General features: G+C 41.1%; 1 protein-coding gene across 1 annotated transcript in view; it reads left to right on the top strand.

Moving 5' to 3' along the window:
* The first annotated feature begins 1,053 nt into the window (after nt 1–1,053).
* The window catches only part of LOC145399807 (testis-expressed protein 10), a 271,732-nt gene continuing 249,014 nt past the window's right edge, over nt 1,054–23,771 (top strand). The window contains exons 1-2 of the mRNA XM_080272356.1: nt 1,054–1,137; nt 12,754–12,955. Coding sequence (XP_080128482.1) covers nt 12,761–12,955 — 195 coding nt within the window. The 5' untranslated portion in view covers nt 1,054–1,137; nt 12,754–12,760. The remainder of the gene's footprint in view (nt 1,138–12,753; nt 12,956–23,771) is intronic.

Consider the following 23,771-nt stretch of genomic DNA (forward strand, 5'->3'; position numbering starts at 1 on the left):
CGATGTCCTAACCGCAGAACTCATAGCCATCCTCCAGGCCCTTGAATTTATCCGGACTTTCTTCCAGCCTCAATCGGTAGTCTTATACATCGACTCACAGTCTGCACTTATCCTCCTTCTCTCGGATCGTCCGGTGACTCATGTCAAGACTGTCCATGCTATTATGGAATACCTCCTTTTCCTTGTTACTCCTCCCTGGTACCTCCACCTTCAGTGGATTCCCTCACATGTGAGCATCCGTGGCAACGAAATAGGAGATGCAGCAGCAAAGCGAGCACTGACATACAGTACACTGGTCCATGTGACGCCAGATAGTGCCACATTCCCTAAACTTGCACGTAGCGACTGCATATCGCACTGGAATGCGCACCTAGCAACCACCCTACCTGCCTCCCACTTGGGGCGTTTTCGCTCTGACTCCTTTGAACACCCTTGGGCACGCCATCCCTGCAAAGACATTGATGTAGCCATCACAAGGTTACGGTTGGGCCACACAGGCCTTGCAAGCCACCTGTACCGTTTGGGTATGATAAAGCATCCATGGTGCCAGTGGTGTCCTCAGGTTGAAGAAACCATAGAACATTTCATGTTACGGTGTCCTAGGTTCCACTCGCTTCGCACCCTTTTGCGGGAACTTTTGGCATCTCTGGGAGTTCTCAGTTTGTCTCTCCACACACTCCTGGGAGGCGGTATCGGGGACCCTCGGTTACGAGAACGGGTTGTGAGGTGCACGTCTGACTTTATCCGAAAATCTAGACAGCAGCTCTCCCGCATATAATGTGAGGCCCTAAGCAGTTCGCATTAGGCAGGGCTTTGGGCCATTGTACTGGCCGTGGCCCTTAAACGCACAAGAAGAAGAAGAACTGCAAAACAAGGTGATCCTATGTCTCCCTAAGGATTACCAATTCATGATAACGGTATTCATTTATCTGTATTAGGTATATTTATATACTGACGAGGAGTCGTCCAGGGTGCGAACTGGTGACGGGGAATCCCTCGGATGTCTGACCGTCGGTACCGGTCTTCAAACGATGCATTTTGTAAACAAACGCACGTGAACCTAGTGTTGGTTATGCATAGGTCTGCTTAGTGATACAAACAGTGTGAACTGTAAGTACGTTCATTTACAAGAGGCACGTAAGTAGTCAAATACAGTTTTATATGCTTTATAATAATTTAACTATGGTCAGGCACTTATCACGGCGTCTGTGGCACGTACTTCCCAGGCTCCAGTCGTAACAGGGCAGGCTGGGTACATAAGAATATGAGAGGATAACTGCTGTACCAGTTGGCCCATGATAGGCAGCCACTCAAAGAATAAAATGTGTTAAAGAATTTTTGGTATTTTACAAGTGGACAATATGCAGTTTTGGAATTTTAGCACCATTAACGTATAGTATAGTCCCTAAGGATCACAAAGAACCCCCGGTAAATTTTTAGAAGTAACCAACGTTTTCTTTTATTATCATTTTTATGTTTTCCAATGCAAAATACCATGTTTTAATTAGTTTTGACCTTCATTTTTTTGGGGGAAAATCCCCCTTTTGGAATTTTGAGTAAGATTTCCAAAAGTGGGTTTATCCCCCAAAATCAAGATCAAAATTAATTAAAAACACACTATTTTGCATTAAACTAACCCAAACTAACCTAACCTAACCTAGGGCCTGACATAGACCGAGTGCACACGCCTGCACCAGCCAATATGGCGCGACATTCATCCGCTACTGAGAGATAGCCTAACCTAAGCCACTATATGACGACCCCTACAAAATTTGTTCCCCAAACTCAAACTAGCCTTAAAAGGTAAGTCTTAGAATAGTTCAGGAACATAATATAATGAAAATTGGTAACGTTGGTTACTTCTAAAGTTATACCGAACCCCCATTACTCCATTCAGAAATTGATATTTTCAGAGATAATGAATTTAATTTAAAATTCCCAAATAAACCTACCTTGGATCTTCATTCGGCCACTCTGGGTAAAAAATGCGTGCGTTCGTACGTTTGTTTCTCTTCCCTTCGACTGCGCATGCGTCTCGTAGGTTTGTATCACCCACTCATGTGCCTACGTTAGGTCACGTGATGGAATTTGGCCAATTATTTTAAATTGCGCTTTTGATTCAGTGTGGATGGAAAATTCAAATCCTTCTCGTTATGGCCTCTGAAGAAGAAAGACGTGCTGTGTGTCCCTGGTGTGATATTAATTATTTACGAGTGATAAAGCGTTTCCACTCGAAATCTGAGGAGGACACGGTGTATTACCTTCAGAAGTTTATTGCCCAGACTGTCAGGAACCTTGTCAATTTTGAAAAGACAGACATCAGTCGTACTGTGGTTGGTACAAAAAGGACGTAAAAGCCAAGAAACGGGTACAGTGTAGTTTTTGTGTTTCTAACTGCAAAGGAACTTTTCTGGACAACACACACCTTCTGGCTTGAAATTTTATATTGTTCATAAACCACTGGATTCAAAGGTTCTGGAACCACGACGTTATTGCCAGACGACCCTCGTCCTGGACAATCGTATCTCAAGGGTAAGCATTCCCCTAGGATATGTTAGGTATATTGGGGTAGGTTTGGTTAGGTTTACTGTGTTTGGTGAGGTTACGTAACGTATTCCCCTAGGATAGGTTAGGTAGGTTGGGGTAGGTTTGGTTAGGTTTAGTGTGTTGGGTGAGGTTACGTTAAGTATTCTCCTAGGATAGTTTAGGTAGGTTTGGTTAGGTTTAGTGTGTTGGGTGAGGTTACGTTATGTATTCTCCTAGGATAGGTTAGGTATGTTGGGGTAGGTTTGGTTAGGTTTAGTGCGTTAGGTGAGGTTACATTACATCTGTTTGGTTTGGTTTCATCTGTTCCGTTATGTTACCCGGTGGTGCAGTATATTTTTCTGGTGGATTTTGATGCGATTTGAGTTTTTTTTTTGGAAAATGCTTGATTTCACCTAGTTGTCCAATCAAAGTTCATGATTGGAAAAGAGGGGTAAAGAGGCATTTTCGACAAAAATGAAGGTCAAAAACATTCGAATCCCATCAAAAACTACCAGAAAAATATATTGCACTACCTGCGGGGTGTATTGTCCACTTGTAAAAATTTACCGAATTTTTTTCAGTGACTTTCAAACCCATACTTATAATAGAACCACTTAATGTGATCTGATTGGACAGTGAGTTCCAGTTTATATTGGCTTGAATGGTAACCTCTGTCATTGAATGGAAGAAGACGTTGACACTTTCCTTTTCAACTTGTTCTCCAACTCACCACCCTCTTCCATTCTTCCCTCGTTATCTGTGCCAAGGTGAGGGATCGTAGAAAAATCAGCAGTCACGCTCACTTTCAGCCCAATTATGACCACAAACCTTTTTTTTTTTTTTCACACCCTGGGGCATCCAAAAGAGCAGGTCTTTTAAAGCTTCAGTGCCCTTGGGCACCCAAAGAAAGGATAAGTGTTAGCATCCAAGTTGACCACCTCCTCAAATATTGTGTAGTACAATATAAGCCTGTACGTGTTGGAAGTCTATCCATCTGTCTGTTGCCAGTTGCCTCAATCCCATACGGGGTGGCCACAAACAAATCGTCTCCACGTTCCCCTGTCCCCTGCCATTTCACTGCCCTGCTTCCAACTCACACCTCCCTCCCTCATATACCTCTCCACCCCATCCCTCCATCTCATCCTTGGCCTCCCCCTCCCTCTACCCCCCTCCACCTCACTCACATACACTCTCCTCATCAGTCTCTCACCCTCCATCCTCTCCACATGGCCAAACCACCTCAGTGTGTTCCTCCTAACGCTTCCTATCAAATCCACATCCACACCACAACGCTCCTTTATATCCTCATTTGTCAGCCTGTCTCTCCATGTGACTCCACAGGCTCCTCTTAAATAACTCATCTCCACTGCTCTCACTCTTGACTTGTGTCCTTCCAACAATGTCCAAGCTTCACTTCCGTACGTTAGAGTTGGTATCACAGTACTGTCATGTAGTAACTTTTTTCACTTCCATGCTCACTTCCCTGTTTCTTATCAAGGTAAATTTTTACAAGTTGCCAATACACCCCTCCAGTTGTGCAGTATATTTTGTTGGCAGTTTTTGATGCAATTTGAGTGACTTTGACCTTCATTTTTTTTCGTAAATGCTTCATTTTACCTCTTTTTCAATTATGAACTTTTACTGGATAAGGAGGTGAAATGAAGCATTTTCGACAGAAAATGAAAGCAAAAGTCACTCAAATTGCATCAGAAACCACCAGAAAAATATACTGCACAACCGGTTAACCTAACCGTCAGAAAATGAAGGCAAAAGTCACTCAAATCGCATAAAAAAACACCAGAAAAATTTACTGCACAACCGGTTAACCAAACCAAACAGACCTAAACTAACCAGACCTAACCTAACCTAACCTAATGTTCTGCAGCAGAATGCTTACCTTAGAGATATGATGGTCCAGGTTGTGCAGTATATTTTTCTGGTGGTTTTTTATGCGATTTGAGTTATTTTTGGCACCGTTTTCTGTTGAAAATGCTTCATTTCACCTCCTCATCCAGCCAAAGTTCATGATCGAAAAAGAGGCAGAATCAGGGCTGGTCCTTCCTATATGCTCAGGGCGTAGGGCTCCACATCACTGGTGGGGCCTCCCGTCCTCAGGATGTGTATTAAAAAAATAAAAGTACGGCGAGAATGATGCTTATATTGATTAATTGGTTCCACGTGCATGAACGTTGTATAAACAATAATAATTGAATAATTGCAGGCAAAAATTATTTTAGTCTTTTAGAGTAACAAAAAAACAGTGGTAATTAGAAATTTGAGTAGTGGGATTTAACATTAAATTCTGATGGCAATAGTGAGTGCTTCACTGCAGGAGATCAGCTGAGTTGCTGAATGCTGCCCTCAGTCAGCAACATGACATCGAAGCTTAAACATTTCTCAGGTTCACAAAAATGAACAAAGAAAAGGCTACAAGAGGAACCTCATGCTAACGGTAAAGGTTAGTAATTTATTTAATGTTGCCACTCATTATGCGACTGTAGGCTACTGTTTTTAGAATATTGTAAGTGGCTAAGCTGACCAAACTTTATTGTTAACGTTCCTGACAGATGTTTTAGGGCTGTACTATAAAAACTAAGCGCCAGTATTGACGAAACTGAGCATCTGATGTTCCCGTTTTTCGTACCATGAATAAATTTGCTGTTCATGCCAGGCGATCATCACCTGGTTGTGGCATAAAATAGTATTGGAATGTGATAAGAGGATAAACACCACAAGAGATCCCCCTTTCATATAACATATTTAAATATTCATAAAAACAATAAAGGTTTTTCCATTTATAAGCACTGAATGCTTCAGGAAGAAAATTTTCCTTAGCAGGCTAAAATATATTAGAAATACAAGGCTGTTTATAAAATTTTACAAGACTAAACGTTACATTGCTCAGGATAGGGGTATAACTTGAGGGGTGAATATATAGGGTAGGGGTGAAATGTGACTAAAGAGTGGGGGGGGGGGTCTTCAAAAGAGATCTAGCATAGGGCCTTAGAAAAGCTAGGACCGGCACTAGGCAAAATGAAGCACTTCTGACAAAAATGAAGGTAAAAAATCACTCATATCTCTTACCGGTACCAGAAAAATACACGGTGTTTTCTCAGTAACTCAGTGGCTTCCTCCGGTTCTGAGTGGAAACGCTTAATAACGTGTAAATAATCAATATTACACTCAGTGGACAGATCACATCTTACTTCTTCAGAAGCCACAGCGAGAAGGATTTGAATTTTCCACTCAGAAGGAATGAAAGACCGTGTTTCAAATTGATTGGTAGAATACCATCACGTGACATAAAGTATGCATATGAGTAGGTGAAACAGACCTAGCAGCCGCATGCGCAGTCGACAGAAAGAGAAACACACGTGTGAACGCACGCATTGTTTACACGGACTGGCCGAGTCAAGATCCAAAGTTTGTTTTTTGGGGAAATTATAATTAAATTCATTATCTCTGTAAATATCGATTTCTGAGTGGGGTTATGGGGGTTCATTAGCATTTGTAGGTAATATACTATGCATTTATGGTGGTAATATCCATGAACTACTTATTAGCAACTTGTAAAATAACACTGATGGGAGCTCTTTTTCTTATGGATGCCAAATTCTTGGAGGATGCCTTCTTACTAGGAAGTATAAGAGTGAAAAAAAAAAAATAATAATAAATTACTTATTGTTGCCATTCCATTCTACAGGAGTGTAGAGAAAAGCTGCATTTTTGTTAGGCCTTCTTAGACCAGTCAAAGTTTCCTGGCCTTACTTGATGCTTGCGAGAATGGAGTTTAGACCAGTACGGTACAATCCTCAAGGTTCTCATGTTGGCAGGAGGATCGAGTAGACGGAGTCATGAAGGAGTTGCTGAGTTGTGTAGAGAGAATGGGATGATCAAAAATTAATTTAGATATAAATACTGTTGTTATTAGCATACACAGTAGCTGTTTCTACGTCATATGAAAGAAATTACGACATCTTGTCAGTGTGTCACTATTAGAATCATGAAAATGAGTTCACATTACACCATGAAGTGAAATGAAAGGGTAGCTAACATTTTCAGTTACCGGTAAAACAGACCTAATAACCGGAGGCAAAGGATGCAGTACTGTACCTGTCCTTAATGAATTATGGTATTACTGGGAAATAGTTGTAAGAGCTGTCATTACCTTACAGTAATCCATAGAGATTAATGAAATTTGCATTTCTCTCCAGATGTTATTATATCACTAATTCAGTCATAACTGACCATCTTTTTCAGTTCAGGTTTCATCATGTATTCATTTCAATTAGCATCTATATTTATACGCTGTACCCTATCACCATCTGATGTCACGTGTGGCTGTTATTTGTGTGAAATTCCATTTTTAAAACAATATAGTATTTAACTTGTACTTCTGTCAGCCAACTTGCCATATCAGCTTAAGACCAGTCTTGACTGGTCTGATTTTTCTGAAACTGTCTTGCAAGAACAGCCATGGGGCTAGTCTCGACCGGTCTGAAAGCCTCATGAAAATGTGGCATAATCAAGAAGAGAGAAAATAATTAGACTGAAATTCAAATTACCTTGTAGTATTGCTGTTTAATAGTTTTTAATGCCATTCAAACCAGGTAGATTACAGTACTGTATAGTACCAATAAAAGATAAATTTGGAGATCACACTTGAAGATATTTAATTTTGATTTAACAGGTGTTATATTACCTTTGTTCATCATCATCATCATCATTATCATCATCATCCAATCCTAAGTCGCCCCACAGAGGAGCGTAGGAACCCGGGGCTAGGCAAGTTGGTCCTGACATTTAAGATGAGAGTGACCAACCTCACTCATCCCTGAGTGGCATTACATGAGCAATCAACTCCAGCCATCCCTTGGATATAACCTTCACTGGCTCAATCCGATTGGAGCGCAATAATTACCCAGTAAACCACCAGGCGCCAAAATTTGGTTGGTTACCACACAGCGTAGTAAATGGTTTCCTTGTGTACAGGAAACCATTTGGCTTGTCACTCAGTGTAGAGTCATCCACAGGCAGAAGGAAGAGGAAAGAATGAAGGAAAGAAAGTCAGAAGAGGGAGTGTAAAGTTACCCGTAGGCAGAAGGACAAGGAAAGAATGAAGGAAAGGAAGACAGAAGAGGATGGAAGGAAAGAAGGATGGAGGAGAGGAAAGGGCAGACACCCGAGAACAGCACTACATTGAGTGAGTGGATGGTGAGCGTCTCCACCTACCACTATTACCTTTGTTAAAAGCATTAAGAAAACTATTAAAAGCAACACTACAAGGTAATTTAAATTTCATCCCTAATTATTTTCTCACTTCTTAATTACCGGTATGCCACAATATCGTGAAAATTTCAGACCAGTCGAGACTAGTCCCATGGCTGTTCTTGCAAGACAGTTTCAGAAAAATCAGACCAGTCAAGACTGGTCTTAAACTGACATGGCAAAGATGGCTGACAGAAGTACAAGTTACGTGCTGTATTATTTTAAAGATAGAGGAAATTATAGAGGCCCAAAGCATTTAGACAAGATAATGAACATAATGGAGAGAGTTCTAGAAGATATGATTAGAGAAAGTGAATATTGATGAGATGCAGTTTGGATTTCTGCCAGGCAGAGTGACCACTGATGCCATATTCATTGTTTGACAGCTTCAGGAAAAATATTTAGGAAAGAAAAGGAAACTGTACTTTGTTTTTGATGATTTGAAGAAGGCCTTTGACAGAGTCCCTAGAGAAGTGGTGACGCGTGCAGTGAGAAAGCTTGAGATTGAGGAGTAGCTAGTTAGGGCCATTATGGCCCTGTATGTGGGTGCTCACACCCAGGTACAGGTGAATGGAGATTTGAGTGATGAGTTTTCCGTGAATGTTGGTGTGCATCGGAGGTCAGTCAAACCCCTTGTTGTTTATCATGGTACTTGAAGTCCTCTCACATGACTTCAGAAATGAATTCTTGTTGGAGATGTCCTATGCTGATGATTTGGTGTTGGTTGCGGAGAATGAAAGGGAGGCAGAGGAAAGATTTAGGAAGTGGAGAGATGGTATGGAGCACAAGGGCTTAAAAGTAAATGCAGTTAAAACAAAATTGATGGTATCTAGGGCTGGGGGCGGTACTTTCAAAGAAGAGGGAGAGTGACCATGTGCGATTTGTCACAAGAGCGTGGGAAGTAATTCCATCTTGTGCAGTGTTTGTGATAAATGGGTGCATAAGAGATGTACCCTAATGGTATTAGAGGTAGACTGCGAGATAATGCTAACTTCATATGTGCGGTAGGTCGGGGAGAGCTTGTGGATATTGCTTGGTGTGAAAGGATTGAACTTGCTGGTGAGTCTCTTGAGTGTGTGGAAGAGTTTTGTTTTTTGGGAAGCATGTTATGTGCTGGAAGTGGGGCAGGAGCTGGCTCTGTGGCTAAAGTGAGAAGTGGTTGGAAGAAGTTCAGGGAGCTGTTGCTTCTCGTGACATTGAGAGGGCTCTCCCTCTGTGCTGAGGGATCTTTGTATGCGGCATGTGTTGGGAATGTAATGCTGTATGGTAGTGAGACCTGGACACTAAAGGAAGAGGATATTCGCAGGTTCAAACATACAGAAATGACAATGATTAGGTGGATGTGCAGTGTGTCCTTAAGTGCAAGACCTGGGGGGGCTAGGCTTACGATGGAAGAGTTGAGAGGTAGGATGGGACTGGAGTGTACTGGTGTTGTGATGAGGAGAAGTAGACTGAGATGGTTTGGGCATGTGGAGAGGATAGGGGATGATAATTGGGTGCAGAAAGTGAGAGGTGTTAATTTGGGGGGTAGGGTAGTGAGAGGTAGACAGAAAAAAGACCTGGGATGAGGTCATTGAGTGTGACCTCAGGGTTAAGGGATTAAAAAGGGTAGCGCCAGAGTTCAAGCAGCATGGAGAGCCACCATTAAGTGACCAAGGCTAATGCATGCAAGCCTTGAAAACTGAAAACAAAAACGAAAAGGAAACATAGATTGTCATTATTTGAGAATGGAATGAAAATATTATATCTATCTATTTATCTATCTATATATACTGTATGTATGTATGTACATATATATACCTATCTATCTATAGATAGATAGATATGTTTATATGTACATTCGTTTTGTTTTTAAAGGCTCCAAGATGCTTGCATGTGTCGGCCTTGGTCACCTAATGGCGGCTCTCCATGCTGCACGATCTATTGCAGCCTCCCTGTTTAGTCCCTTAACCCTGAAGTCACACTTAATGACCACGTCCCATGTCTTCTCGGTCTACCCCTCATAACCCCACCCTCAATATTAACACTTCTCACCTTCCTCACCCAATTATCATCCCTCATCCTCTCCACATGCCCAAACCATCTCAATCTCCCTCTCCTCATCACAACACCAATACACTCCAGTCCCATGCTACCTCTCAACTCTTCCATCGTAAACCCAGCCCCCCCAGACCTTGCACGCACAGATGCACTACACATCCACCTAATCATTGTCATTTCTGTAAGTCTGAGCCTGCGAATATCCTCCTCTTTTACTGCCCAGGTCTCACTACCATATAGCATTACATTCCTAACACATGCTGCATACAAAGACCCCTTTGAACGTAGGGAGAGTCCTCTCAATGTCAGGAGAGGCAACAGCTCCCTGAACTTCTTCCAACCACTTCTCACACTAGCCACAGAGCTAGCTCCAGCCCCACCTCCAGCACACAGCATGTCTCCCAAATATCAAAACTCTTCCACACACTCAAGAGATTCACCAGCAAGTTCAATCCTTTCACACCTGACAATCTCCACCTGCTCTCCCCGACACGCCGTACACATAAAATCAGCATTATCTCACAGTCTACCTTTGATACCACTACATCTCTTGTGCACCCATTTATCACAAACACCACACAAGACGGAATTACTTCCCTCGCCCTCGTGGCAAACTGCACATGGCCACTCTCCCTTGTCTATGACTACTGCCACCAACCCTAGATATCATCACTTTTGTTTTATCTGCATTTACCCTTAAGCCCTTGTGCCCATACCATCTCTCCACTTCCTAAACCTTTCCTCTGCCTCCCTTTCGTTCTCTGCAATCAACACCAAATCATCAGCATACAACATCTCCCACAGGAGTCCGTTTCTGAAGTCACATGAGGAGGCTTCAAGTAACATGATAAACAACATGGGACTCAAAACTGACCCCTGATGCACACCAACGTTCACGGAAAACTCATCACTCAAATCTCCATTCACTCTTACCTGGGTGCGAGCACCCACATACATAGCCATAACCACCGTAACTGGCCACTCCTCCAAGCCAAACTTTCTCATTGCCCACTTCACCACCTTTCTAGGGACCCTGTCAATGGCCTTCTCCAAATCAACAAAAACAAAATACAAATCCCTTTTCTTCCCAATATATTTTTCTTGAAGCTATCGAACAATGAATATGACATCAGTGGTCCCCCTACCTGGCATAAACCCAAACTGCATCTCATCAATATTCACTCTTTCTATAATCATACCTTCTAAAACTCTCTCCATTACCTTATTATCTGATCTAAAAGCTTTATACCTCTATAATTTCCTCTTTCCAGGGCATCACCCTTCCTTTTATACACATTTACAATTACACTCTTCAGCCAATCATCTGGGACAACATGCTCATAAATAATCATATTTATCAGGTCAGTGACTAACCTCACCCGTATATCTCCTGAGGCCTTCAACATTTTGGTAGTCAACACAGACACATGTACTGCCTTCCCTACCTTCATCCTGCCCATTGCCTCACTCACAGTAGCAGCATCAATCAAAGGCCAAGGGCCAAACACTGGATCTGCTGGCTCCAAACCTTCCCTGTCCCAGTTAAACTCCTCATTCAGCAACCGGCTATAATGCTTTCTCCATGCATATTTAATATCCTAACTGTTCACCACTATCCTTCCATCATCATTCTTCACACACTGCTCACCTCTAATATCCCAATTATCCCTCTTCATCTGATTTGCCACCTTAAATATCATATTTTTCCTTTCCCCATGATTTAGGTTATCAAGTAAAAGTCTCTGTGACTCAGACTTTGCCCTGTATACCTCTCCTCTAGCCCTACGTATGGCAGCCAAGTATTCTTCCTTGCTACCACCCTTCTTCCATTCCCGGAAAAGCCTTCTTTTCTCCTTAACTGCAGCTTCTACACCCTCATCCCACCACCAAGTTACTTTATGTCTTGGTGGGCCTCTTGTCCAACCTCATATTACATCAGTAACTCTCAAGAGATTGTTCTTGAGGGCTCTACTGTTCATTAACGCCTCTGTCTATGGCTCCCTGTTCAGCCACCATTCTCCTCATCTCTCTATAGAAGGCATCCCTTACTACTTGGTTTTCCAGCTTCCATATTTTCCTCCTAGGTACATAAGTCCTCTTTTTTATCACTCGTTCTTTAAGCATCATATCACAAATCAGTTGTTTGTGCTGCTGCACACACTCCTCACTTTCTGTAGCTTTACCATCCCTCACTAACCTCCTATCAGCCCTCCTAACAAGAAAATAATCGATCTGACTGCTATTTCCCCCAGACTCATGTATAATTAACCTACTCTCTCTTTTCCTAAAATGTGTGTTGCACACAATCATGTCTGTTGCCTCCCCAAACTCGAGTATCCTTTCCCCTTCTGCATTCCTTATACCATACGGACATCCCCCATGTACTCCTTCATAAACTTGTGCTGCATCACCTACAAGACCATTTAAGTCTCCTCCCAAAACCACTATCTCATCATCCCACATACCACCTACTACACATATTAAATCATTCCAAAATCTATCTTTCTCTGCTTCATCCAGTCCAGCCTGTGGAGCATATGCCAATAAAATTGTGGTTATCTTTATACCGAACAGAATTTTCGCTACCAGTATCCTATCGCTTACTTTCATAACATTCAAAATATTCCACCCATTTCTCTGGAACCATCACACCAACACCCCTGTATCTGTCTGTCCCCCCCTGCCAAAACAGCTTATAGTAACAGTCCTTCCCAATAATCTTTCTGGTTGATCCACCCTTGTGCCGGACTTCTTGCAAACACGCCACATCCACCCACCTCCTACTGAATGCCTCAGTGACTTCCCCCTCTCTTCCCCTCAAACTTCCCACATTCTGTGAACCCACCCTCATCCCCTTGGGTGATTTACTGTCCTCAGGCTTGCTTTGAAACTTATTCTTGTATTTTTTTTCTTTTTTAGGTTCAAGATGACCAAGAGTGCAAAAGCCAAGAAAGCTAGAAAGGCAGACTTTGCCAAAGTGAAACTGAAAGTGGGGAAGAAACTGAAAAAGGCTCAAAATGAGACAAGGACTGACTTCAAGGCTCGCAAGATCATTGTGAAGGAGCAGCTTGCCAAGAAGACAGATGACATTCTCCTTACCAAAAAGAAGCACAATATCAAGGTCATCCCCTCTCATCTTGAGTCATTATGAATTACGCAGCTGTTTTTTTTTAAATATATGTGGACATGCACGCACGCACGCACACACACGGTCGTCCCAGGCATCGCTCCTAACCTTGAGTAGTTTCAGGAATTTTGTCTGTCCTGTCTCCTAGGGTCTTTCTTTAAATTTAAAATAATGAAAGTTAGTACACTACCAAAAATGTAAAGATTTGTTGGCAATAGTATACATGAATGTTTGTGGCTTATTTGGTAACAGCTGTTTAGGTACTTTACATTAAACATGGCCGAAAATGTAAACAATGAGGGAATGGAATTTCAAGGATTTGATGCTAATACTAATGTCATGGACCTGGTGAAAACATTAATTATGAGGATTAGTGAACTCGAAAAAAAAGTAGAGAATCTAGTGATAAAGGATGTGTCAGGAAATACGGAAACCACCATACAGAGTCTAATCCAGTCCAACGAAACAGCCAATGAAGAGATTAGGACTTTGAAGAGGGAAAATGTTGAACTGAGGAGGAAACTTGAAGAGAGTACTAATAAAACGGAGAAGGTGAGTAATGTATTAGAAGAACATAAGGCAAAGTGGGCACACGTAGAAGAAGAACAGAAAGAAGTGGTCAGCTTAAGAGAGATCATCCAGGAAGAAAGGGAAATGAACAAGAAAGAAATGGAAGAAAATGTAGTGAAAATACTGAAGAAAAAAGAGAAAATAGTGAGAGAAACTGTAGAAAGGAACAGATGTGTGGTAGTATTTGGAAACAGGGAAGAGGAAGAAAAGGTTAGGTTCGCAAGACTCGAGAGAGACACGAACATGGTGAGAGGAATATTAGGCAAGATTGACCCCGAAGGAGACAAGTGGGTAAAAGAAATTGAGGAAGTAAGGAGGATAGGGCCTTATAAGAAAGGGGAAACAAGACCAATGAGAGTCAAGTTTACATCAGAAAGTGTAATAAATGAGATACTCAAAGTGACCTGGAAATTAAGCAAAGAGGCGGGGATGGAAAATATTATAATAAGAAAAGATCTGAATGAAGAAGAAAGAGAAGTTTTAAAATCATTAAAGGAAGAAGTAAAGGAAAAAATGATAAGAGGACAGAGGAAGAACGTAATACTTTTTTTTGGAGAGTATTGGATATGAAAGTAAGGAAATGGTATTTAAGGAAATAGAAGTGAAGGAAACTAGGGGGATGGTTGTGAAAGATCAGAAGTTGAGGAAGTGGTACGGACAGAGAGTAGGAGAGAAGAGGGTATTAATAATGTCAAAAATAATTTGAAGGTGATATATACTAATGTTGATGGTTTCATATCGACAAGGATCGAAATTAATGATTTCTTGAGAGAACATGAACCTGATGTCATGTGCTTTGTAGAGACCAAATTAAGAGAAGATATTGATGTTCATTTGGGAGATGGTAAATACAAACTGTGGAGAAAAGACAGAAAAGAAGAAAAGGGAGGAGGAGTGATGATAGCAGTGAAGAACAACATAAATGTAGATACTGTGGAAATGGGAGAAGGCAGGGCTGAAGTGATATATATGAAATTAGAAACTGGAGAGAATGTTAAGAGAGATATGGCGGTAGTGTATGTTCCCCCAAAGACGAGAGCATGGAAGGATGACGAATACCATGAGATGTTGTCAGATATGGCTAGCTACTTGCAAAAAATAATTGAGAAAAGCAATAATATAATTTTGGTGGGTGACTTTAATTGTAAAGAGGTGAACTGGGAGGAATGGTACTTGGGAGGCGGCGAGGATTCGTGGGGCACTATGTTATTAAATATAATAATGAATAATGTGATGACGCAATGGGTCAAAGAAGAGACACGGTTTCGAGGTGAGGACACACCAGCAAGGTTAGATTTACTGTTCACCAAAGAACCCGATGTAATAGAATCATTGGAATATCTCTGTCCTTTGGGAAAAAGTGATCACGTGGTCATTGAGTTCCAGATGTTAATAGGAAACGTCGAGCCAAGAGACGAGCTTCATAGACAGGGAAGATACAACTTTGGCAAAGCAAATTTTACAGGATTGAGAAAATTTTTTGAAAATGCGGATTGGAGAAAATTCAGAGAAACAAGAGAGATACAGAGGAAGTGGGATATCTTTCTAGACCTCTATAATTTGGGAGTGGAAAAATTTGTACCAAGAGTAAGAGGGAAAGAAAACAGGAAAAAGGAGTGGTTTAATAGAAGGTGTATGATAGCCAAAAAAGAGAGAGATAAGGCGTGGAACAATTGGAGAAAGAGAGGTAACGACAGAACAAAGGAAGAATATAAAAGAACAAGAAACGAATACACAAGAATACGTAGTGAAGAAGAAAGGAATTTTGAAAAAGGTATAATTGACAAATGCAAGGATGAACCCAAACTGTTTTATAGATTTGTTAATGGCAAACTGAAACAAAAGGAAGGAATCACCAAGCTGAAAGTAGATGGAGAGGTCTTTAAGGATGCGGCAATGCAAGCAGAAATAATGAACAAACGTTTCCAGTCAGTTTTCACTAAAGAAAAGGAGCTTGTGGAAGGGGAGGGAGTGATTAGAAATGTTCCGGTGATGAAAGATATAAAAGTGGAGGTGCTGGAAGTGTATAAATTACTGGAAACTCATGATGTAAGGAAAGCCCCAGGACCTGATGGAATTTCTAATTGGGTACTGAAGGAATGCAGAGAACAACTGGCGGATAAAATTCACAGCTTAATTGTATGCTCACTGGAAGAGGGGAAAGTGCCAAAAGAATGGAAGAGGGCAAATGTGGTACCAATTTACAAGGGAGGAAACAGGGAAGAACCCCTGAATTATAGACCAGTGTCTCTAACCAGCATGGTCGCAAAATTGTGTGAGAGAATCCTGAAAGACAGATGGATAAAATATCTGGAGGAGATGAATATTTTGGCTGAATGTCAGTTTGGATTCAGAAGTGGAAGGTCATGTGTTTCAAACTTGTTGAGCTTTTACTCAAGAGCGATTGATGTGGTACAGGAGAGAGATGGTTGGGTGGATTGTGTGTACTTAGACTTAGAGAAGGCCTTTGACAAGGTACCTCATAAGAGACTAATGTGGAAACTAGAATATATAGGAGGACTAAAGGGGAAACTTCTGGAATGGATGAGAGACTTTTTGAGAGACAGACAAATGAGGACAGTAATAAAGGAAAAGATGTCTGGATGGAGGGAAGTAACAAGTGGAGTCCCTCAAGGCTCAGTGTTGGCGCCAGTAATGTTCCTGATTTACGTAAATGATATGGTAGATGGAGTGAACAGTTATGCGAGTCTGTTTGCTGATGATGTAAAGATCTTGAGGAAGATAGAGGTTGAGGAGGATTGTAAAATACTGCAGGAGGATTTGGATAGGATACACAATTGGAGCCGGACGTGGGAAATGAAATTTAATGTAAAGAAATGCAAAATATTGGAAATGGGTAAAAGTACCAGGAGACCATCACTGAATTATTTTTTGGGTAATGAATTAATCACAAAAAGGAGAGAAGAGAAAGATTTGGGAGTGCTGGTCCAAGATAGTTTGTCACCAGAAAAGCACATTAACAAGATAGTTGGAGAGACTTATAAGCTCTTGACTAACATAAGAGTAGCATTTCATTATATGGATGAGGAAATGATGAAAAAATTGATAGTGGCCATGATCCGCCCCAGGTTAGAATATGCAGCGGTAGTGTGGTGCCCACACAAAAAGAAAGATATAAACAAGATTGAGAGAATACAAAGAACAGCAACCAAGATGGTCCCCAGTCTGACAGACCTGTCATACAGAGAGAGGCTGGAAAAACTGGATTTGCCTTCGTTAGAGGAAAGGAGAAAGAGGGGAGACATGATTGCGGTGTTCAGGACCATGGTGGGAGTAGATAAAATTGACAAAGAAGATCTGTTTGTATGGGATAAGAGAGCAACAAGAGGACATGGAATGAAATTGAAAAAGTCAAGCTGCTTGAAGGATATCAAGAAATATAGCTTTCCTTACAGAAGTATAGACTTATGGAATAGCCTGGACAAAGAGATCGTCCAGTCTAAAAACTTAAACGAGTTTAAAGTTAAATTCGACTTATTGAGAAACAGCGACGGAAACCCACGAGCATAGTACATTCCGTGTATATCACAATTAGGTATATTCTTAAATATTTGGAACGACTTAGACAAAGAGGTGGTGCATGAGAAAAACATTCATGTGTGTAAAGGTAGACTTGATAAATGTGGATATGGAGACAGGACAACACGAGCATTGCTCAATTCCTGTATACTACAAATAGGTACAAATAGGTAAATACACACACACACACACACACACACACACACACACACACACACACACACATGCTATTCTTAATACAGTCCATACAAACTCAAATCCAGAATGCTTGGTTGCCAAGGCTTTAGAGAAAAATTGAATATTTTGGAACAGAATCATGATAACTATGAAAAAATCATGTAATAATTAGTCTGCAGTACAGTGGAAACAGTAAATACAGTGAAGTACAGTACAGTACCTTAGATTGTTATGCATGTGTACATAAGAACTTTGTCTTTTGATTGTGAGATGGCATGTGATATCTATACCACTCTGTAGTATGGAATTTTTTTTGTGGAAATTTGAGGTTTTTAGAAATTGCATGTTTGGATTTGGGAGTTTGTACCATACTTTATTTGATTTTTAGTAGATTTGTTTACATGACATGCTATGTGGCTGTTAATGTTTTGACCATGAAAGACACCTTCAAAACTGAATAAAACATTGTGGCAGTGGCCAAATTATGCTCTGTGGGATTCAGCTGAGAGACCCCATATGTTGAAGGGGTTAGAGGCAGTCTCCATTATCCTTTCAGCTGAGGATGCACAGTACTTTATATTTTAGTAAACAGTAGATGATTTTATATGAGGTCTGTCCAAAAAGAAACCAAACTCATATCTCAGCAACGGAAAAATAAAAGTAAAAGTAGATGATGTATGTTCCAATTTCCACTCAATTATCACCGGCGTGCCGCAGGGATCAGTTCTTATTCCAACCCTGTTCCTGGTTCATATTAACGATCTCTTATCTATGACCTACAGTCCCATCCATTCATATGCAGATGACTCAACACTTCATAGTTCATTCGCACTCAGACACCCATTTAGTCTGATATCTTTAACTCTCAACTTAGTACAGCCATCTCCATAAATCAGGACTTATCTACAATCAGTGAATGGGGACAAAACTACCTTGTCTCATTTAATGCTAGTAAAACTAAATATATACAATTTACTAATAGATAAGTATTGCCAGATTCGTATATTACCTTCAGTGATACAAATATTCCCATCTCCAAAAGTATTGAAATTCTCAGTGTCTCACTTAACAGTCCCCTCACCTGGACCTCTCATGTCAGATCACTTGCTAAAACTGCCTCAAAGAAACTTGGATTATTGTGCAGAGTCTGTAACTTCTTCACTGACAAGCAGTTAGCTATACTGTAATTTATAAGAGTCATGTGAGCTCTCAGCTTGAATACTGCTCACCCTTGTGGAATGGATATGGAGAGGTTGCATTAAAGCAACTAGACAGAATTCAGAATAAAGCTGTTAGAATTATTAATAATCCTGCTATTACTAATAAATTTACCAGTAATGAGGAATGTTGCCTCCCTTGCATTATTTTACAGATATTTTTATAGCAAATGCTCAGATGAAGTTGTGTCCATTGTGCCACCTCTCCTTGCCTTCCCTCGTGCTACACGGGCATCTGGTAGCGCTCATGACTGGAATGTCACTCAGCCATATTGCAGAACTTCTGCCTATCAGAAGCCTTTCATTCCCTGAACTGCATCTCTCTGGAACTCACTTCCCCAGAGTTGTTTCCCTCAAAACATCAACCTACAGCTGTTCAAGTCTAACTGTAACAGATACTTTATCAACAGAGGACACCAGTAATCTGGTGTATGGATTAGTTTTTTTTTTTTTTTATTCATTTGTTTTTCCTTCCTATGTTCTATTTAAAAAAAAAAAAAAAAAAAAAAAAAAAAAAAGCACACCAACTAGCGGTTGTATCGTGATCATGACAGGATTGCTGATGTAGAAAAGTCAAAAATATTAACTCTGATAGGTGAAAACGTCACTTTAGAAGAAATAGCCAGGTGTACAGGACATGGAGTTGCAACCATCAAGCGCCTAAAATCTGCAGCTGCTGCCGACCCTGACTCACAGCTTCCCGCCAGGAAACACATCCCAGGACGACCTAGGAAAACTATGAATGTAATTGACAAGCTTCTAAGGTGAGAAGTACTCAAGAACCCATGACTGTCTGCAGCTGAGCTTAAGAAAGCTCATCTTAGTGAATGTGATAGGAAGTGTTGAGGAACACACTGAGGTGGTCTGGCCATGTGGAGAAGATGGAGGGTGAAAGACTGACAAAGAGAGTGTATGTGAGTGAGTTGGAGGGGGAAAGAGGGAGGGGGAGGCTGAGGATGAGATGGAGGGATGGGGTGGAGAGGTATATGAGAGAGGGGGGTGTGAGTTGGGAGCAGGGCAGTGAAATGGCGGGGGACAGGGCGACGTGGAGGAGATTTGTTGGTGGCCACCCCAAATGGGATTGAGGCGTCTGGCAATAGATAGATAGATAAGTACATACAATATATATATATATATATATATATATATAAAGTATATATATATATGTATATATATATAAAATTTATATATATATATATATATATATATATATATATGTATATATATATATATATATCCCCACTGTAAATTGACTTAGGACCTACACACAGAATTGCTGTGGGAGAGTTGTCTGTCTTTGCTTTGTGTTTCCACCTCTACCAAGTGAATTTTTTGGGCAAGAAGTAACTGGCAACTCCTTTGGTGTTGGCGGGAGGTGGTGAAACATTCAGCACATCAGTGCTTGCCCAGAAGTGAGAGTGAGAGTATACTCTATGTTCCCGTTGTTCCAAGCTTGCACCTCCCTCTTTTTTCGTATGCATTACTGTTTGCCCTGTTATTTTCCTAGAGTCGAGTTGTTATGCCTGGAAAGTCCTTATCACTGCGTGGAGGCGGGATAATGTCCCTATCAACACGATTTGTGAACGTACTAGATGTGCAAAGTCGACTGTCATGAAGATTCTTGCTGCAGCTCACAGCCTGCCACCTGATGTCGTACCAGAGCACAAGCACAGCGGTGGAAAGAAGAGGACACCTTCCAGAGGTTCAGATACGCTTCTGAAGAGGGAAGTAATCAAGAATCCTCGGCTGACAGTAGCAGAATTGAAGAGAATGCTCAATTCAACACCACTTGCAGAAGGAGCTGGGTTTGCCAAGCTGCACCGCAGCCAAGAAACCACTTCTCGGTGACTGCATGACGAAGCAGCGCATTCAGTTTGCCAAGAAGTATGCACAGTGGACATCAGATGAGTGGAGAAAACTTATGTTTTCCGATGAAAGCACATTCCAGGTGTTCCAGGTGTGTTCTGCCAAGGTTCGTCGTCCTGCCTCCTGCAGTTGGTATGACCCTGCTTACAAGGTGCCGACTGTTAAGTACCCGCAATCAGTTATGGTATGGGGGTGTTCCTCAGGTGAAATGGGAAGGTGAGGCCTCTACTTTCCTCCTAAGAACTTGATGGTGAATGGTGGCTGGTACATTCAAGTTCTGAAAGATCATTTGTGAAACTTTTTTGCTATTCATGGGTGTGACTTTTTCATGCACGATTCAGCTCCATGTCACAAGTCAAGAAAGGCGACAAAAAAGCTTTAGAACAAGCAGATTAAGGTCCTCGACTGGCCTGGCAACAGTCTGGATCTAAATCCGATAGAAAACTGCTGGGCAACATTGAAGAATATCATGACAGAGAAGAAAACACCCAATCTGGACAACCTCAAGACTGAACTGACAAATGTTTGGTGCAAAGAAAATGTCCTCAGAGTACTTTAGAGATCTAAGTGATTCCATGCCAAAATGCATCCAACTGGTCCTGAGAACAAGGGAAACATGATTTCATATTAATGATTGGCATTTCATGAACATACATTGTGATATACTATGATAATTTTTTTTTAATACCTTGTGGGGGAAGGTCCTTAGTCAATTTGCAGTAGCTGTATATATATATATATATATATATACTGTATATACAGTAGAACCTCTCTCATTCAGACTATATGGGGGGAAGGGTTGTCCGAATTAGCAGATTGTCCAGACCATCAGGGTAATCTCCAGTTCATGCCAAAAACTATCTACATATGGTATGTTTGTTAATTATTAACATATGTGGCATATGTCAACCCTACATAACTGCAAAAGATGATACTAAAATAACCAAACTAATCATGTACGATAGTTTTGTATTGCATAATTTACAGGTAAGGCCATGACAAGAAACTAGCCTACATTTTAAATTGTAGTAAGTGACTAAGGCCTGGGGGGCGCGGTAGCACAGTGGTAGCGCGCTGGACTTGTGATCGGGGGATTGCAAGTTCGAGCCTCGCCCGGGCTGCCGTGCTGGGAGGGGTAGCTCCCTCCTGTAACCCTAGCGGGGCTATATAGTCCAATACAGGGCTTAGCTCGGGGGAACTCCATTTATCCCATTTGACTAAGGCCTGTGTAGGCAAAAAAAAAATTAATTAATTAACTGAGATATTTGGAATAAAAATAAAACTTATGTAGGCAAAAAATACATTGTCATCTTTAGCATATTGATAACGCCCATATGGGCAAGAAGCTAATGTTTGATGTACAAGTAAAGCACATTTAAGTACAAAAAATAATCTACAGTAATCATTAAACACTGCAGAATATTCTGACCCATTTTTGTGTAAGCAAACTCCTCCTTTTAACACCTTTATTCATTACAGAAGCTACACTTGCATTAAGGGGCATGGTAAGGAGGATTAACTTTTGAAATACAGCATAAAAATATAAATGGTTGGTGAACTAGTTGATGGAACGAATGCTAGCGTGTGTTCAAACAGGTCCCCATGTTGCGACCTAGCGTGATCCGAGACTAAACAAATGACGATCGCTTTCCGCGCCGATACTGAAAATGACTTTAGAATTACTTTCAACACATTTTTGGAGCTTATTATTTTTAAATTTTGTCCGAATTAACAGAAATCCGGATCAAAGGGGTCCGGACCAAAGAGGTTCTGCTGTATATATATATTAGGGTGGTCCTAATTTTCGATCTTGCGAATTTTTAGGACGATACCCCCTGAAATCCTTCCGTATGACAGGAAACATGTCATGCAAAATATTTTTTAAAAAATATTTGTATTTAGAGGTCGCTCGTCGGTGTTTTATGTTATTACGTATCGCTACATTCAGCTTGTCCCACAGTTGTCACAGAAATGTCTTTCAAACAATTTCGGTGTCTTGAAACTACTCAGTTCTGCATTGTACATAGGTTTAAAATCATAGCACCTTGGCAGATCACAGCTGCCTACTGTGAACCGGGTGTGGCAGTTAGATAATTGTCGTTAGACCTCATGACTTGGTTATGCTACTGATATTCGTGATGACGATAATTTACTAGATTTCAAGGACAATTTGGTATATAACAGTGTTTCACTTACTTATTCAGTGCATAGAGATGTCACTGTTGTGTACTGATAGCATACAGTGACAATCTAATTGCACCCTTTAATTACATGCTTTCTGCTTTTACAGGCAATCTTACATAATTACTGATAACTGGTTGAACTGTGTTGATTATGAACAAATATGGCTTCGACGAGTAGGAGCACTGATGCTAAAGCAAGGAACCTGTCTAGGACTCGGTCTGATGTCTACAGTACTTGCTCAACAAGTTGGAAGATGATATCAAAGGATCCAAATTCTTTTCAAACTGCCAAGCCCTAGGTTATCTTTTGCACCTCCACCTGAAGCAGAACAAGACAATTAAAACAGCAGTGACAACTACAGTTGAAAAAGTGGAACAGTTCAGGGAGCTTGCCCGCATTCCAGTTCGACAAACATGCAATTCCAAGAAAAAATTGGGGAAGATTTGCTTCAGTGGCAATCTCTTAAGAAAAACAAGGGCAGGACAACACCAGCACAAGTCCAGGGTGAGCAATCATTTAAAGATACTTTGGATGACCTTTTTGATATTGCACATGCTGACGTCCTGAAACTGATGACAACAGAAGAGGACATGATGACAACAGAAGAGGACAAGCAGTTTCTCATCAGTCAGCGTATGAAAGGTCGGCTGGGGGCAATGGCAGGAATCGACAAGACCCTAAGTATCAAAGAAGCAAATAAGTGCCACCATGAGTATATGGAGCTCAAACGAAGAGAAAAGGCCGCCACTGCATTTGCTCAGGCTCGAGAAATCGCTGAATTGAAGAGCAGCAGCACCAGCAGTACTTTGTCATCTGAGGATGAGTCCAGGTAACTGCATGAATCCTGTAAATGAAGAATTTATTGTAAGTCTTCCTTCACCACCCAAACGTGGTCAGGAAATTGTGCTGAGTCAAAATTTGTCAGCCACTCTGGATCGATATCAACTGCCTGATCGCGCTGCTATCATGATTCTTGGAGAAACAGCAAAAGCTTTGGGTCATGATCTCAGTTCATTAATTCTGAACCGCTGCAGCATCTGGCGACAGTGACAGAAATGGCGCAAAGAGACGGTGGTGAGCATAATGAATGAGTTCGCTCCGGATGAAGTAATCGTCGTACACTGGGATGGAAAGCTTCTTCCAGACCTCACCAACAGTGTAAAAGTGGCCTGACTTCCAATCATCATCTCAACAAGTGGTAATTCTCAGCTATTAGAAGTTCCAAAATTAGAATCAGGGACTGGTTTGCAGCAAGC

Source organism: Coenobita brevimanus, chromosome 50 (genome assembly GCF_032717465.1).
Source record: "Coenobita brevimanus isolate Jiangsu-jjx chromosome 50, ASM3271746v2, whole genome shotgun sequence".
NCBI lineage: Eukaryota > Metazoa > Arthropoda > Malacostraca > Decapoda > Coenobitidae > Coenobita > Coenobita brevimanus.